This window comes from Polyergus mexicanus, unplaced genomic scaffold (genome assembly GCF_030449975.1).
Source record: "Polyergus mexicanus isolate NDT 795.1 unplaced genomic scaffold, iyPolMexi1.0 SCAF_15, whole genome shotgun sequence".
NCBI lineage: Eukaryota > Metazoa > Arthropoda > Insecta > Hymenoptera > Formicidae > Polyergus > Polyergus mexicanus.
In genome coordinates this window covers 1,101,263-1,118,844 of record NW_027223335.1, presented here as the reverse complement: position 1 = coordinate 1,118,844, position 17,582 = coordinate 1,101,263, and the positions used below count along the sequence as shown (strand labels likewise).

At 40.7% G+C, this 17,582-nt stretch overlaps 2 protein-coding genes across 10 annotated transcripts in view; one reads left to right on the top strand and one right to left on the bottom strand.

The window, feature by feature from the left end:
- LOC138939837 (uncharacterized) overlaps positions 1–17,582 on the top strand; it is a 180,279-nt gene that overhangs the window by 131,075 nt on the left and 31,622 nt on the right. The window lies entirely within an intron of this gene.
- On the bottom strand, positions 13,866–15,379 carry LOC138939998 (uncharacterized). The gene is made up of 2 exons (XM_070308445.1): positions 15,303–15,379; positions 13,866–15,071 (listed from the first exon to the last, which is right to left on the bottom strand). The coding sequence occupies exon 2, from the start codon at positions 15,057–15,059 to the stop codon at positions 13,866–13,868; it is 1,194 nt and encodes a 397-aa protein (XP_070164546.1). The 5' UTR covers positions 15,060–15,071; positions 15,303–15,379.

Genomic DNA, 17,582 nt, shown 5'->3' with positions numbered 1-17,582 from the left:
TAAGGAAAATTGAGGTCTGCAAATGTTTTTATAATTGTTATCTTTACTTGGTTACAAAAATGTAAAAAATAACCAAGATATGAGACAGATTCAGAAACTATTAAAAAGATATTTTACTATTACTGATTATGTAACTTATGAAGGAATACAAAAAAAAAAAAAATACTTAAAAAATTCTCGATATAGATCAATGTAATATATAAACAAGCAACGAATGCACAAACTATAGGTTTCTGATGAGTGAACTCATTATTAAGCCGACCAAGTTTATGTCAACTCTGATAAAATGCATTACTTAATTTGCTAGGAAGTTGAGGTATATATGTATTTTTTTTTTCTTTTTAGGAAAGCTATATCTATTTTGGTATCTTTTCTTCATTAGCTAGATTAAATTAAATGCTGGTATTTATATTTCATCTATTATAAATAAATATACAAATAATTGTAAATTGCGATGGGATGCGTTCTAAGAGGCAATTGAATCTACCTTGATAGTAGGAGTGGAGTAGTGGAAAAGGACGATCGAGTGGCGATCAAGTAATTATTGACGGCTGTTATCGCTGTCGCCGCTCGCGTCGACCTCATTTGCATCGGATTCTGATTAAGAACGAGCCGGAAAAGTTGGAGAGGGCTCTTTTACGTACGGTCAATGCACCGCGTCCCGTCTCTGCGGTCATCTTGATGTCATTCTACATTCTGTCCGATGCGACGAGTAATTAAAACGTAGTCAAGGCTATCTCTTAGATCCCTCGACGGTGATTAAGCTCCGCCATCTGATGCGCGCATTTGTTCCGTTCCGACGACGCACTGTCATCGTGTCATAACGTCCGGCACATTGCCAGGTGGATGAACCACCCACGAAATTAACGCGAACATTCGATAATCTAATATATTTTTTTCCCAAAGACATCATGATATTACGATCATCGAAAGCGAAGTTCTAATCTAATCCACAGATGCAATTAATTAATGTCGAGTATTTTTTCTTTCGCCGCGTGTCACAGTCGCGTATTATTAGCTTCACTGTGTCTTGTTGACGGGAATGCATTCCGGGAAGGTCGACTCTACCGTGGTTGAACCTCGGTCCCTGAATTTCTGGAATCCGGAGCTTGTCGCTTCGAGCTAATTCGTTAACGCGATGAATTTACTGAACAAAGTGACGACGTGTCACGCTTTCTCTTTTTCTTTTTTTAGACTGATCATCTCGCAACGTTTTGAAGAGACGCGAAAATGATGGTTTTGAATGCAAATTTTAAGAAAAAAAAAAAAAAATAAAAATAAATGAGACTCTCCCCTTCATAATATATAGCGCGAAGATAAATATGACTAGTAATTGATACGATACGCGAATACGAGCAGGAAGTTGCGCAGAAGTTAACGAGAAATTGCAAGAATCGCCCGCGAGAAAAGTTTTGCCGGGAAACTCGGGTGAATGCCGCGGGTCCCTCGTAACGCGCTTACATTAAGTCGACGCATTTAGAAAATGGCGAATGGTGGATAGTGTATGCCTTGGGCCTGGCGATTACTCAGGAATGAAGGGATACCGGTATTGCCGCACCAGGAACACGATCCGGCTGCACCAAGAACCGCTGGCGCCTTCCTTTACATCCACTCCATTTCCTCCCCCCTTTCTTGCCATCGCCCTCTGTATTCTTTCGAAAATTACGTAAATTTCTGCGACATGCGCCTCACGGGGGGGTGAAAATACGTCTGATAAAAAATCGCGATTGATATCTATAATAACGATAATTTATAGATTATAGAATGTCGCTACGTCGCGATAGAGATATGTATGATTAAAAGTGTATGGACACAAATATTTGGCGGGACTTTATTCGCGCGTTATTACGTACGTGAATACTTTATACGCGTATTACGCGCTGCGTAATACGAGTTTTATTACCTCTGAACGCGCGGTGGCCACTTTTCTCGTTGCGCTCGTCGGCTACGAGACTCTTAACCGCACGAGTCTCTCACCGCGTGCTAAAACCCTATAAGCTACGGGTTTAAGAAATCGTCTCGCATCTTTTCGCGCGTGCGAAATTGCGAACATTGATAAACGCGCGCAACGAGTTTCGCAAAATTGACGCCTCCGACGTTTTATTCAGCAGAGACTCAATAACGAGATAATTTCGCTAGCGATTCTATACCGGTATATCGTGTACATATCTACGCTCTAATTTAAAATCGCAATGATAAAAATCTTTAATTATACCGTTATTAGATGTGCCGATATATGTATAATCGAAATGTTTATAATATTACTATATCCGAAATATACCGATATATTATACCGTAGTATTATTACTATTATAAATGATTTTATAATTTAATCATATTTATATTTATTAAGAGAATATTAAATCTGTTTATAGCGGGGCTTTGGATTGCGAAAGGAAAATAAAAGCTTCGATTTCATGTTTCATGTAAAATATTCAATAATATAATAATAGCAATATCTTTTTAATATCAATATATTGGTATTTAAAACAACTGTTTTTTATTTCGATTATTACATGAAAATTGAAAAATACTGGCACGTAAACGATATTTTTCACATCGGTTTTAATCTCTATACTTATTAAAATATTCAGCATTATAAAACAGGTGTGTCGCTTGCAATAAAAATAATTCTCTATCCGTAAAGCAGAACGTCGGACGAATTGTTGCGGATGAAACGCAACGTTGAAGGCGTAGGCGTTCGTCTCTTTTATCATAGCGCGAGATAAAGATAAAGAGATAAAGAAGGAGGCTCTTCAAAGTCGTTTGAATTTATTCATTTTACGTCGCGCGACGTAGAGAACCCACATTAATTAACGCCGACGGCGCGTGCAAAATTAACGACGTCGTACGAAATCGAGCGGCGATTGTGCGCGCGAGGCGCTGGAAAGTAATTATACGTCATTACCGGCCCCGGTAACGGGTACACACCGCCTGCCGCCGGAGTCTGCGATTCAGTTTGCGATGCGATTATGTTTATTGTCCCTTCCGGCCGACTTCTCGGAAATCTCGGAAACGACACGTAAGATAGCCACGCGAGATCTGCGATCGCGGCCGTTTCTCCGCCTGCCTATGTCACGCGTTTTATCCTTCCATTCGTATGAAGCTGATAAGAGCTCTAATTATTCTCAAATATTACTTGAAATGGATAATTTCTAAATTATCCCGACACTCCCCCTCAACAGACAAATACGTCATGTTGTGAAATTTTGCCGAGAATATATATTAAATATATATTTGAGGGAAAGGAAAAAATATAATTTTTTTCATTATAAAAATTATCAGGTCAGGTAAATATAAGTTTTTCGAAAATATACTGTAGTTCGTTTCGAATTTTTACCGGTAGGTTTTGTTGAATATTGTCGAACAATATTGCCGAATTCGAAACTACTCGTTGATGCGACGATTCGCTTATCAAAATAGCCTTTTGCTAAAGCGAGTTACTCGTTCCTCTCGGCGAGGTCGTGCTCTCACGACTTCGCGCGATACGCGGGCACTTAACTAACGGAGTCTTCCACGAAGTGGAACGATGCTCGTCCGCAGTTTTTCGAGCCAACGCAACGGAAAGCCATGCGCCATGAGCCTTAAATGTAGAAATAATGTATATATCGGCGAAAATAAAAGATGACAAACACATTATCGCGAGAAAAAAAATACGATAAATACGAAGAAAAAAAAATCTAAAATTTCCTTAGAGAAGAGATCTTGAATCCGTTACGTATAATTACGGCGATATTACAAATGTATTATACATATTTCTACGTTCAAAAGTACTGCAAGCGATATAACAGACTTTCTCACTGTATTTAATTCGTGATTATTATTTTTGCTATATCGCTTACGATTAATTTTAGCATCAAACTAACATTAATGCCATTATACTGATACAACAAGTTGACAATTACTGATTAATTGCTTAAAACTAGTTGTTGAAGATTATTAAAATGTTATATTGTAAGCAAGCTAAATTCACGTTTATATTTTTTTCTATTCATACTCTTTTCGCGGATATTTATAAACAATTATTATTTTGAAATGCTTTTTCTAAAACTATTCAAATAATTAATCTGCAATTAATTTGATTTGCATCGTCATATATAATATCGTATATATATATAATATTAAATTGCGGCAACTGAAAAAAGGAATGTTTTACTGCAGCGTTTTTGACGATCGTACATCTTTCTGGAAAAAAAAAGCCGATGCAATGTTGCATCTTTCCTCTCTCTCTCTCTCTCGTGCTTCGGATAAAATCTTTTTGCTAAATGGCGTGAACTCGACAGCCGTTTGCGTACCGCAAACTCGTAATTCGGTAATTAACAGCGATCGTTTTGCCGCATTGCTCGCATATCTTCTCTTCAGACAATTTATTCTAACGGGCGATGCTGTTTGCCTATCATCATCTTCAATTTAAATAATTGGCGAGAAAGGCATATAGCTTTGATTGGTGCTTGGAATATAATTTCATCAGTGCAATGTAGATAAGTATGAATGGTATTACATTATCATATACAGCGTATTACATTTATTACCGATCTCCTCCATACGCTATTTCGCCAAAGAGAGAAAACTTTCTCGCCGGTCTTCTTCCTGCTCCTCGAACTTCCGTCGAGACGGATCTCGGAAGGTCTCGCGCGCAGAGTCTGCGGAAACTGCGCTTGGCTGGCATACACGAAGTCGAAAGAGGCTTCGCAGGTAATTGCCAGGCCGGCGGGTCGATAATGAGCACTGGCTTCGGAGAACCGATTACGCCCGACCCGAGCCAAAAGCAAAGTCGGACCCCAAGAACCGGAGAGGAGCAGGAGGATGAAGTAGTAGAAGAAGAAGAAGAAGAAGAAGAAGACGGAGCAGAAGAAGGGCAGGAGAGGATCAACTCGAGGGGGACGGGAGGGAGAAAGTGATGAAGGAGAGATTTTAAGTCGCTTATAATCCTCCGGATCGTAGCTTCGCGAGAGCGTTCACCGGTTTCTCCTCTCGCGATCCGATAATTCAACTCGGGCTCGGAGTTCGATATTCCGACTAATCTCGCATGATGCGTGTGCAAAAGTTCTCCCTTGTGTGCCCTTTTCGGGAGATAATTGCGCCCATATTTTTTTTTGGTTTCGCTCTGCAAACTGTCGGTATCCCGACAAATGCTCGCGCAACTCTCGTTCGGCCATACTCGTATGCCATTAATCGCGCTCTCCCCTCTTCCATCGTGTCCGTACGAGGGAAATCTGTTGTATACATTAGCTTCATTACTTTGCAATACTTATCTCTTTTTCGCGTAATTTCTTTCGCGATCGCAAATTATCATAGAAATTTGTGCAACGTTCTCTTTGACTTTCCGTTATCGAATCGCTTTATTTATGTTTTATGTAATAAAAATATATAATTATTCTACGCTTCTACATTTGTTTTCTTTTATAATAAAAACGTAGTAAGTTTGGTGTAAGATATGCCCTAATTGACAACGATAACGATGGTATTAACGGTATCGCAAATCTATCGAGAATCTAGCGAGATCCAGCGAAAACGAATGAGAAAACTCGTCGGCGAGAAACGAGTCAACATGTTGATACGCATCGATACCTTACGAGAGAGGAAAAAAAAAAAAAGAAACGTAGCTAATTGCTAAATCACCGACAACAAGTTGTCGATGTCAGGCGATCGAGCGGCCACGAGGCATGGCGGGAAGGAAGGGAGCATCGTAATGGAAAGTGGAAGAAGTGCGCCGATGGGACGATCGAGGGGTAGGGGGGAGAGGAGGGGGGGGGGCGGCGAGATGAAATTGGACGAACAAGAGGAAGAAAATGAGGCAGAAAAATGGAGCTGGTAGAAGAGGAGGATAAAAAGTCCTTCCTGTTTCATCGCGCGATGAAACCTGCCTAGATCTCTCGCTACCGGGATGAGATAGAGGTAGTAGAGGTGATCTAATTTCCCGGGCAGTCGTGCAGAAAATGATCCAGGCCGCGATTACGAAACGGCTTCCAGTCTTCGCCGGGGGCGACGAAGGCGCCGTTTCTGCCGCTCTCTTTTCGTTTCCATGTTACCCTACTATACGTGTGCTAGCGATCGGTGTGCGGACGCGATGTTGTCGGTTATGAGACGCGCGGGACGACATCCTGCGTAGAGTTTATTTCGCAATTAGGAGAAAGAATTTTTGGAGATCGCGTCATTACGATCCCCCCCCCCCCCCCCCGCTCCCCTCCCCCCCGACGAGAATATTACAAAACCGAATATACACAATTTTTCAACGGTATATTAAAATATCTTTTCACTGAATTTAAAAAGAATTTTAATTCCAATGTGTATTCACCTCATCAGTTCGCTGTTTTCTTAGCGTCTCGCGAGATAAGCGCGAAATGTACAAATTACCGCGGATCGCGCTCGTGGACGGTGCCCCTTCGTGGTGCCCTCGAGGGTCGCTGATCCCACAATTAACATAATGATGCAGAAAACGTAGATATTAGCGCGAGGTTAGTTAATAGTGCATTTATCCGGGGAATGTAAATAGTTGATGGGGTCGCGGTAGCGCTCTCGTGCTCCACAGCGTCCATTCCTCGTTTTCTGCGTCCCTTGTATATCTTCTCGTTCTTCCTCGCTCCTCCCTTCCCTCCCTCCCTCCCTCCCTACCCCCCTCCCACCCGTTACCACGCGCGTCGTAAGAAATCTCGTAAATCAAAAGTGACAGAATCGAATTCTCGTTTGCATAATCCGGTCGTTTTATTCCACGCGCGCGCTTCGATCGATTCATCGAGAGCTTACCCGTGTCCCTAAACAAATTATTAATCAACGTTATCATGAGATATTTCCAAAAATTTAACAGCGCGCGGCTTGCACAGTCGACCATCTTATATCGATACGATCTTTCGATTAAAAAGACTCGGCGAGGACGTGTGATGGGAAATATGATGGAGCAGAGCGAAAATAAAGTGTAGCAAGACTCCTTCTTCGAAGGAGGAAGGTTATATATCTGTGATCGGTGATGGCATTTTAATTATAGTCGCAATTACTACCGTCCTGTATTACGAATCGCGGGTCTCGAGATATAGATACATAGTGTAGAAGATGGAAAAACAAATTTTAATACCCGTGCCATTATCCATGCTGATTGCAGAGCAAATGAATTTTTTGTCGATACACATAATGCCAATGGAACGAGAAACGTGACTGCGTTTCCAATGATATTCTTCATTTTTCTCTTTATCGCTGCCTACTGCTCGCGAATTTTCTTCTCCCTTTATTTTCCCCTACTTCATTCATATCTCTTTCTTCTCTTCTGCTTATAGAAAACCTAATCGCTTGCTCTTCTCCGTGTTCTTCAATTCCAGTTCGTCGTTAATGTTGTTAAATCGCGTCTCGAGAGTGCAGCCGACGATGGTATCGCCGTAATCTGCAACAGCTGCAACGGGATCCTTACAATCCGAGACTATCTTATCCTGATTTCTAGGTTCTTTCTCCCCCTATCCCTTTCTTCGCGATCTTCTTTTCTCTCTCTCTCTCTCTCTCTCTCTCTTTTTTGCGCGCACTCGCAAATGATAGAACGAACGGTGGCAATTTGCAGGTGCAAAGTTCACGATGGAGGAAACCGCTAATGAGGGGAGTGGTGCGTGTAAGGTCGGGGGAGAGAGAGCCTCAATGTGCAACTCGGGGCACACGTGGATTTTCGAAAGGATAGGTTAATTACCCGGCTGTGGCCGAGGTTTTCTCACTCGGTCTCTCTCCATATAACTTGTTAATATCGCTAATTTTTTTTTTGCACTCTATATTAGATTGAATTGGTCAATGTTTTATTTTGTTCAGCCCCTCGAGATCATGATTGTCCGATGACGCTTCTTGTTAATCATAAATGAATTAAATTGAACGTGTAAGTGCGATGTTCTTCATCCTTCGATCTAGCTTCGTTTCATCTCGATCACCTAAATCTAAAGTATTTTAGTACTGGCTCATTTCATAATTCTCAGGACATCCTTCGATATGTCCTTCGCGAGAGAAATATTCTTTTCTCGCATTCTTCTATCCTTACGTATGATCTCGTGCAAAAGCGTTATATAATCGTGTCAGTATAATTGCTCTATATAGAGCAGCAATAATAATATTGCGGTAACTTTGCGGTATTGCTTATGTAATTTCTTCGACACTGTATCGTGCCGCTAATTACCGCCAGTGAACAGGTGGTAATCGCTTCCAAGTGCATACGTGTACATCGTTATTACAATTATTACTGTGCGGTTTACCGGAATTCACCGCATAATAATGTAATTCATCTCTATACATGCTTATTTTAAATAACTTTGGTCAACTTTAAAATATAGCAATATGCGCGTGAATCGTGATACATTCCGCAAAAGCAAGCGAGTGAGATTGGATGTTTTAAAAAGAAATTAGTCTGTTATTTGAATAGCTCATTGTTATATTTATTACTCTCTGTCTCTCTTTTTTTTGTGCAATTAAAAATGTTAACGCAACGAAATTATTCGCGCACTTTACAACTGTCTTAGAAACGGCTCATATGTCGGCGCGTAGTTGTTCGTATAAATCGCTCTTCGGCCGACGTATGGCAGGCGGGCGTGAACGGGGCGTAACAATATAGTAACGTTTATTACATTGGCTAGCAACACACTAGCAAACCTTGTCGAGCTCTCCGGAGGATGAGACGGGTTGAAATTTTTGCGGGACGCGATACACGTGACACTATATCGCACGGATCGTGATCGTAAAGAACGAATGCGGAGAACAAAGACATCCGGATGACGGAGGTACCAGATACTGTCAGTATCGCCGATCAGTAGCGCTTATCTCAAACAAGCTTCGTTCTTCAAGAGCCGTAAATACAGTCTAAAATAAGACGCTTCAGACGTTTCTCTTTTTTTCCTCCTTTATCATAGATAATAGCGGTCGATTTGATGGAGAAACGAGCGAGGCAGGTAAACGAGGTAGTCGATATTCTCGCGACGAATGTTCCATTCCCACTGGCATCGCCGTGTGCAGGTCACTTCCACGGCTAAAGATCGATCGAGTGGCACGGATGGTCGGGATGGTTAGTGTACACAAGTCGTTTTCGCACGACGAGAGCTCCTGGTCGGTCGCGTTTAACCAGAGGTGTATTTCCGCAATGGGGGAAAAAAGACCGGAGATGCGGTAAAGAGAGCGACGCGACCGCGGACGCCGGCATTAATTTCTCACGACACACGTCGTGCATCTTTTACGTATATATGTAGGAGGACTACCAATTATATGCACGCTCTCGTGTAGTGGAGGTGCATCGACCTATCGTACCTTCGAAAATCATTTAACGCAATTAAGTACATGCGAGCTAAATTGGACGGAAACGAGGATGGCGTCTATCAATTTGCGATTTCGTTATATTCCACCTCATGAATGACGAATTCTCTTACTTGAGAGGAAATAAGGTTGGAAAACAATCTTAGGAAGTCGTAACGGGATCGAGAGATCATTGGTGAGATTCCCACAAAGTATATAAGGAAACAATGAAAGGCGGCGGCGAAGATTTTGTTTCAAGCCTCATAAAGCTTATATCGGGATAAAGGTGGTTTTGTGGGATTTTCGTTTAGTTAGGCGGAAAATATATAAAAGAGAATTCGGAATATAATTACCGCGCCGCTAAATTCAAAGTTTCATTTTAAGATGCCCGTTAGATTCTCGTGATGGTCGTGTCGAAACGAGATTAAACGCCGGATCGCTGGATTCTCGGCGAATTAAAACGGCTCTAAAGATAATCGGAAAATTCTCGTAAAATCACGACGAAACACGATATCTCGTGGGCTTCTCGTTAACTTAAGATTACGCTATATAAGTAAATGACTAAGTTCTCGTAAAAGCGGAATGTTATTTTTAAACGGTCGTCAAAAATGCATATATAATACAAAACTGATAGCCGTGCAAATTAAAATGATATCGTCATTTGCGGAAATATGATTGTAAATGTGACGAGGATGGGCGTAGGTAGAATATATTTATTAAAAGTAAAATATATATTATGTGTAATAATTATTCTGTAAATGAAATTAGGGTAGAGATGTTAGACGTTAGGATCGATGGGAAGAAAACGCCATAAAATTCGTGTTAACGCGACGAAATTGAAGAGAAAACGAGATTCCCGTGTATGATGAGAGAACGAGACTGAGGACTCACATTTATACTGCTGAGGGGTGTCGGGCTGACACCCCTGCGGCCACCACTGCCGCCGCCGCCGCCGCCGCCGCCGCCGCTGATCTCCGCGTCCAGTTTGCCGATTCGCCTAAACGCTGCGATGCGGACGAATCCCGGACACGCGGAGCCGGTCCCACGTCGGATCGGTGGAACCGCTCGAGCGATCCTGAAAACGCGCGAATTCACGTCGAGGACTAGGGGACGCGAGAGCGGGGCCCGATCTCTTCGGTGCCTGATGGACGTCGTGCGTGCCTCTCGATCACGACTCCATCTCTCGAGTGATCTCGACGATCGGAGTTTGGACGTCCCTCCGAGACGGATCTCCTCTCGCGCGCGATATATGGTTTCGCGAGAAAGAGAGAGAGAGAGAGAGAGAGAGAGAGAGAGAGAGAGAGAGAGAGAGGGAGGGAGAGAGAGAAAGAGCGCTCGTCAAGAGTAAAAAGATCTTTCGATTGTAAGAGAAATTCAATTACGCTACACGTCAACGTTACGTGCGGAATAGCCTCTTCTCGAGTAATTGGCTGTATTCGTCAGGACAAGCGCACTGAATGAATGACACTCGTGAAATACTCGCACAAGTAGTACCCGCGACGCTTGCCGGGGCACAGAACGTCGAAGTGCGCGGCACCCCTTTTCATCGGGCTTCATGTCCACTGAGATGCGCTCCAATGTGACAAGCGCGAACGTCAATTTTCACGGACACTATATCGTGACAGGAGGTGACACGGTATCCTTATTTTTTTAATACGTAATCACGAAAAGGCTCTCTTTTCCGTGGACGAGATACTACTTGGGTTCCCTAATCAAGAGGAGCATTCGCGGACGATGCGCGAGCGATTAAGGCGACGACAACGGCGACGGCGACGGCGGCGACGATGACAAGGACGACGAGAACGACGACGATGATGGCGACAACCGCGACGAAGGCAAGTCGGCGTGCTGCTCGTTCGCCTTAAGGGCCGTTCGTCGCAGACGCATGCTCGCGGCACGTCGCAGCCTCTCGCACTGACCGCACGTAACACGTAAGAGAGAGGTGCGTGTACTGTACTTGTGTGTCTACCCCCTCCTTCTGTCTTTCTCGCTCTCCGCGCGCACCGCGTCTTTCCTCCCGCGTCTCGCTCTCCTTGCACTATCTCTCCCCCTATCTCTCTCTCTCTCTCTCTCTCTCTCTCTCTCTCTCTCTCTCTCTCTCTCTCTCTCTCTCTCTCTCTCTCTCGCTCTTCTTGTCACTTTTGCGTCAATTACCGCGGCGCGAAAGACGACCGAGGGGAAAAGAAGAAATTTCGCCACTCGCGCGACAGGGCCCTCTTTGAATTTGCTTGCGCGCTGGCTCCTCGCGCGGGTTATCCTCGCTAACTCCGCAGGGAACGTTGAACGCGAGTCCGGAATTGCCGTGGCGCCACCCCTCCTCCCTTTCCGGCCCCTCCATTCTCTCTTCTTCTCCACCTCGTCGTCGTTCTCCTTCGAAGCCACTACTACGGGGCTGCCTCCTCCTCTCCGCAACGCAACGCGGCGCGGTGCGGCGCCGCTCCGCGCCGCACGTCCCACCCCGATTTTCCCTATAATTTGCCCGGCAGCCGGGTAACTCGTTTTTTTCTCTCCTTTACTCCATTTTCGTATCTCCTCCCTACCCCGCGACTCTACTGCCACCGCTACCCTTCGCGTCCCTTTTCGATCGCCCTCCTCGTCCACTTCGTTCATCCTCGACGATGTCGTCTCTCCTGTTCTCTCTATCTCTGCCTCCGCTACCGCCACCGTCACCGTCACTGCCTCTCTGCCTCTACCTCTGTTTGCCTGTGTGCACCTCTTCCTCTTGGTGCCAGCCATGAATCCTCGATCAGGTCGAGGGGCCAAGGGGGGGCTGCTGCATGGCGCGCCGCCCCCTTAATAGCGCTACGTCGACCTCTTCCATTCATCGTGCCTCCATCTACCGACAGCAGGTCGAAAAAGACACATCGTGTGCAATGCTGTCACATGACCGCATTGTCACCCTGAGCAAACAAGACTCATATGTGACGTAGAGGAGTTGCATCCCTTACGATTTTCTTCGAGAGATGTGAAAAAAATTTTAAATAATTATTCTATCGATGAAAATTTTATCAAAAATTATAAGTCTCCGAAATAATTATTCTGGAAACATTTGTGTTGCGGGAAATGCAGAGGAGAGCTCACGATAATGCTAATATCTCCTTGTGTATCTTCGCTTCACCCTGGGGTACAAGCCGCTCGAGATTTTAACAGCAGCACCTCGACACGCGAAACGCTTTTCTATCTGCGATCGCGGTCGAAACACCTGTCAGACGGCGTGTAGAAGGGAAGATGTTTCTAGGGCGCTTACCTTTTCGGTTGATCCCTTCGCTTGGGCGGGACGAAAGGCCGGCGGCGTGTCGAATGACAGGAAGATGTCAAGAGAGAATCCGGCATACGACGGGAGAACGATTCGTTATTGTATGAATTTTTTACGGTACGACCCCTCTTTCTCGCTCCGTAATATCAAGCCGCCTTGCCTATGAGATCATTGAAAATAGCCTCTTTTGAAGTTTGAGGTGTGTAAAATGAAAAGATGTCAGATTGATCGAAGGGCTAAGTAAACTACGCGTGTAATAAGAGAAAACTCTCTCTTATGATGTAAATAATTTTTTAACATATATAATCCTCAAATAATATGTCTAAAAATTACGTACGTTTAATCGCTTTTTTCTCCTCCCGGTATCTTAATAAATTACGGATTGACAAACATACGTTCTCCATGGTTGATGTTGAAATATACGATACATTTCTTCGTATTTTCATTATATTTCGTTTTTGTATATATCTCTGAAACAGAGTAGAAAATATATTTCATTAAACATATATTAAAATGATAACTGTGCGTGACAAAAACAATAAATCGACAACGATTGTTAATCTTTGACAAATCATATTTTATTTTTAATTATAATTTATAAAAAACAAATTCCTTTAGAAAATTTTAAACGTCTTTTATATTCAACGTCATACACTCACACATACATTATAATATTCCAAGAGATTATTTCTGATTAATAATTTTATATTTTATAAGGATAGAAATGCTTTATGTACGCAGTGTCAAATTTATGAATCTCGACGTATACTATATTTTTTTTAATTTTTTTATTAACTTTTAATAACTAACATAGCTGATTCGTCTATTTAATAACCTGGTTTAGAAAATGCCATTTTTTTAAGACTCGATTTTGTTTTAATGTAATATTTAACATATACTGTTAATAATATCTGTTAATTTCTTCACCTGCCGCTATGTGATATATTGTCTGACATATTTCTCATAAATTTTGCCATAAAATTGATATAAAGTCTGTAATGCGCGTTTACATTTAAAAGTGCGTTATCTGTTTTTATCAGTTCGGCCACTAGCGGGGGAGCTATTGTTCCTCGTCCATAAATTATTTTAATTAACACGTAGCGTAATCATTCTAATATTGCCGCATCCTCAAAAAGAATTGTGTGTGTGTGTGTGTGTGTTTTTTTTTTTCCAAGGGAAACTGGACTAATAAATATAACGATAAATTTGTTCTTAGCAGCCTAATATTAGATTTTTTATTTTAAAGCTGTTTCTTACTATACTGCATTAGTCTTTATCTCTTTAATCGTAATATATTTACAGATGTAAATTGGAAATCAATTAATATCAGATAACGAAAATTTTCGATGGTGCGCCTCGCAAATTAGCAAAAGAACGAAATATCCGTGAAAAAATTTACAGACACGTTATCCTTTTCATTCGTATACTTTCCAGTCTCGTCTTGGTATTCCTCCTCCCTCTCATGCGTCTTAATGTGTTTCTTGAGATGATCGCTTCTCGTAAATTTCTTTTCACATATATGACAGGTGTGCGTCTTCTCGCCGGTATGCGTGCGCATATGACGCCGCAGCTCATCGCTTCGCGTGAAGCTTTTGCCGCAATTTTGCCAATCGCAAGAATACGGTCGTTCGCCGGTGTGTATCCTTAAATGCGTCTTCAGATGCGACGTCTTACTGTATGTCTTGAAACATATTTGACACGTGCTTGTGTTGGAATTATTGGAGTCAAAGAGACATTCGGGATCGATATTCGCTTTCGATGGATCGTAATATATCTTGTTTTCCTTTTCGGATTCAATGGGCTCGTTTACGGTTGGTAGTAGATAATCCAGAGGTACTGCAAACTGTTGATTGAAACCGCTTCCTAAAGCAATCTCATAAGAATTTGTCGTTTTCTCTGATAAACTCAAGGGTAAATTCGAATAATAATCTCTTGAAACCGAAAGTCCTGGCTTAGACGCAATCTGATCGTCCTTATGACCATCTGCCCATGATATACGAGGCGTCGGTGTCGTCTTCAAAGGCAACATCTCACTAAATTGATTTTTTTGATACACGTATTGCTTGCAATGATTGATGTCATCAATGTTGTTAACCGCGTTCAATTTATTGTCAAAGCACTGATACATGTTTTCCCTATTGGATTCGTTTACGGTTAGTGGTAGAGACGGTATATATTCTGAATAATCGGTGCCGTTTTCTGACACGATCTTGTAAGAGTTCATCGATTTTTCTGATATTGACAGATTTGGATAATGGGAAACTAAAGATCCTGGTTTAGACGCCTGATTGCCTTGCATTGTCCATGATGCACTAGACTGTACTCTATTTATACAGTTACAATCGGCAGAATTAGAATTATTGCTTATTTGGAAGAAAGAATTGTTTAAGTTGCTGAGATCTGTTGGATTACATATTTGTCCCGTAGAATGCATTTCCATATTGCCATAGTTCATCGACGCGAGATGCGGCTGATGATATATCGGCATCGTTGACGTTAGATTAAGAGATATGGATGATCCCGGGATCTCGTTCGACTGTGTGGCTCTTGGATACATTTTATTAAATATCTGTGAATAAAAAATAATTATGATCGTAGAAGAAAGGTCAGAATAATGATAAATTAAATATTATAAAAGATAGTTTTTTTCATATCCATGAATACATATATAAAAATTTCTATACACATCTCTAAATATTAAACATAATTTTAAATTAGAAAATATATTTAAATTAAAACAGATCATATAGCAAATAACAGAATGCGAAAAATATCAAGCACTTGATGTTGAGCTACTTACCTTTGTTGAATATTGAAATTGTGAGATTTATGAGATTCAAAAAATCGTATCTTTAATTCACTGTCCGAGAATATTTTATCCTATTGTAGAATGTATACCTTATGTTATCGTTTCTCTTCGGAACGCGGTTATAATAATTTTACGGTCATTAGAAATATATTGATAAATTGAACTTCTGAGATAATTCTAAAACAATAACAAAAAAAACATCGATTTCAACTGATAATTTAATTAAATATTTATTAGTTGTTCGTCTAAAACGAATGATTAATTTTAGAAGAAATTATGAGATTTATAAGAGATTTTGTACAAGCGCATTATTACTAGAAATCAGAGATGGACATTATTTGAAAACATTTTTATCTAGTTTATGATTTGAATATAAAATTGTATCCATTATTTGTATTATATTGTATATTACTCGTATTAATTGATTTGCGTTATTGTTATTCACATTATTTATTATTTTATATTCGTTATTTACATTATTTATTACTTTAATATCTTTCTTTTTATGTTATCATATATATATAAATAATCATTTAATCGAATAAATTTTTATTAGAATAAAAATGCATTTCTCATTACAAATAAATTATATTTTGTCTCTATTATTCATTATCTATTGTTGGAATAAAATTTTGTCTATCTCTGCCAGAAACGAACAGAAAATCTAATTTTGCGAACTTCAATTTTTGTTAAACAAAGATCGATTATAAATTGTTTAAAGAATTTTGGGCGCTATTCTATAGACGGTTATCGATAGCTGTAGGCTCTATAAGTGTCATTGTACATATTTTTTGATACGTTTAATAGAAAGTATTGACAGAACTTATAGCTATTGGTAGCCATTAAATAGATATCCGATCTTTTCCGAGACACATTATATGTATATACGTGGAAACATTATCATGATTTTAAAATACGATTATTCACGTTTTACTTTTTTCTTGCTTAAGTCATAGCACAAATTACACTTTTGTTTTACGTAAAGCGTTATATAAAGCGTCGTTTTAGAAGCTTTAATTTTGAAATTTAATAAAATAAGTTATTTTCGAGACGTAAAGGGAAAAGCACATCATACACACAATTCCACTTTCTCTTTTCACCATATGGACAAGTTATGCACAGATCTCGTACACATGTGGTAAAAGTCACACATGCGTATACCAAAGAAACTGTGAATATATACGGTGAATTGTCGAGTGCAATAAAGAGTTTTCTGCTTTTACTCGGTAAATTTTTCTAATTGCGTTGTAATTCACGCCATCACACTAAGCAAATACAATAAGTTTTTATTATTACGGAATTTAATTTATTATTATCAATTTTAATTCAAAAATAATTTATTTGCAATTATTAACTAAAACATTGATGAGAATACAAAATCGATCAAAAATTATTCTAAAAAAAAGTTCGAACAGTTCGAAACAAATTACTTACTCTAAGAAAGTTTGAACATACTCTAACGATATGAAATTAACTTGGGAAATCCTCAGTACCACTGGTCTTGTCCTATGACTGTTCCAAGGGGAAGCTCTTGACGACACTGGTCCATGTAGGTCTCTGAGTCACTGAGTTCATCTCTCTCTCCTCTCTCTCTCTCTCTCTCTCTCTCTCTCTCTCTCTCTCTCTCTCTCTCTCTCTCTTTCTCTCTCTCTCTCGCTCGCTCGCTCGCTCGCTCGCTCGCTCGCTCTTCAACACAATGGTAGAAATCGTTCTCGAGCTAACTTTTAAGTCGATTCGATTTATCAAGCATGTACGCCCGTATATCGCAGAATCTCCTTGATCCAGGATCGATACAGGTCAAGGTCAGTCTCAGATTGCGCAAACGGGATACGTATCCGCGCGATCAATCAATTACTGATGTAAATATCGGAGAGAGAGAAAGATACTGTTGATCTTTTATTGTACATTTTGAGATACGAAGATAACTGATAAGCGAAAGATTGTACGCGAAACTGTCCGAGTTCTCAAATAATCACTACGATTGCTGAACGTCTTCACTGTAATACGGCCGAGCAAGAAGATTTCCTTCGCGAAGCGAACAGGGTTTAAATATGCTCTCTTCGTAAAGTGGGGATAGAAATGGCGGTAGCAAATTTTCTACATATGTGCCTATTTTCTCGATCATAAATCAAATTTCGAAAAAGTACAAAAAACACACATCGACACGAAAAAGATCGTATTAACGCAATTCATCATCTTTTGTCTATCTTTACAATAGCTACATCTTTGTGCCAAAACAATTCACTTCTTTAACACCCTTTCCTCATTTTT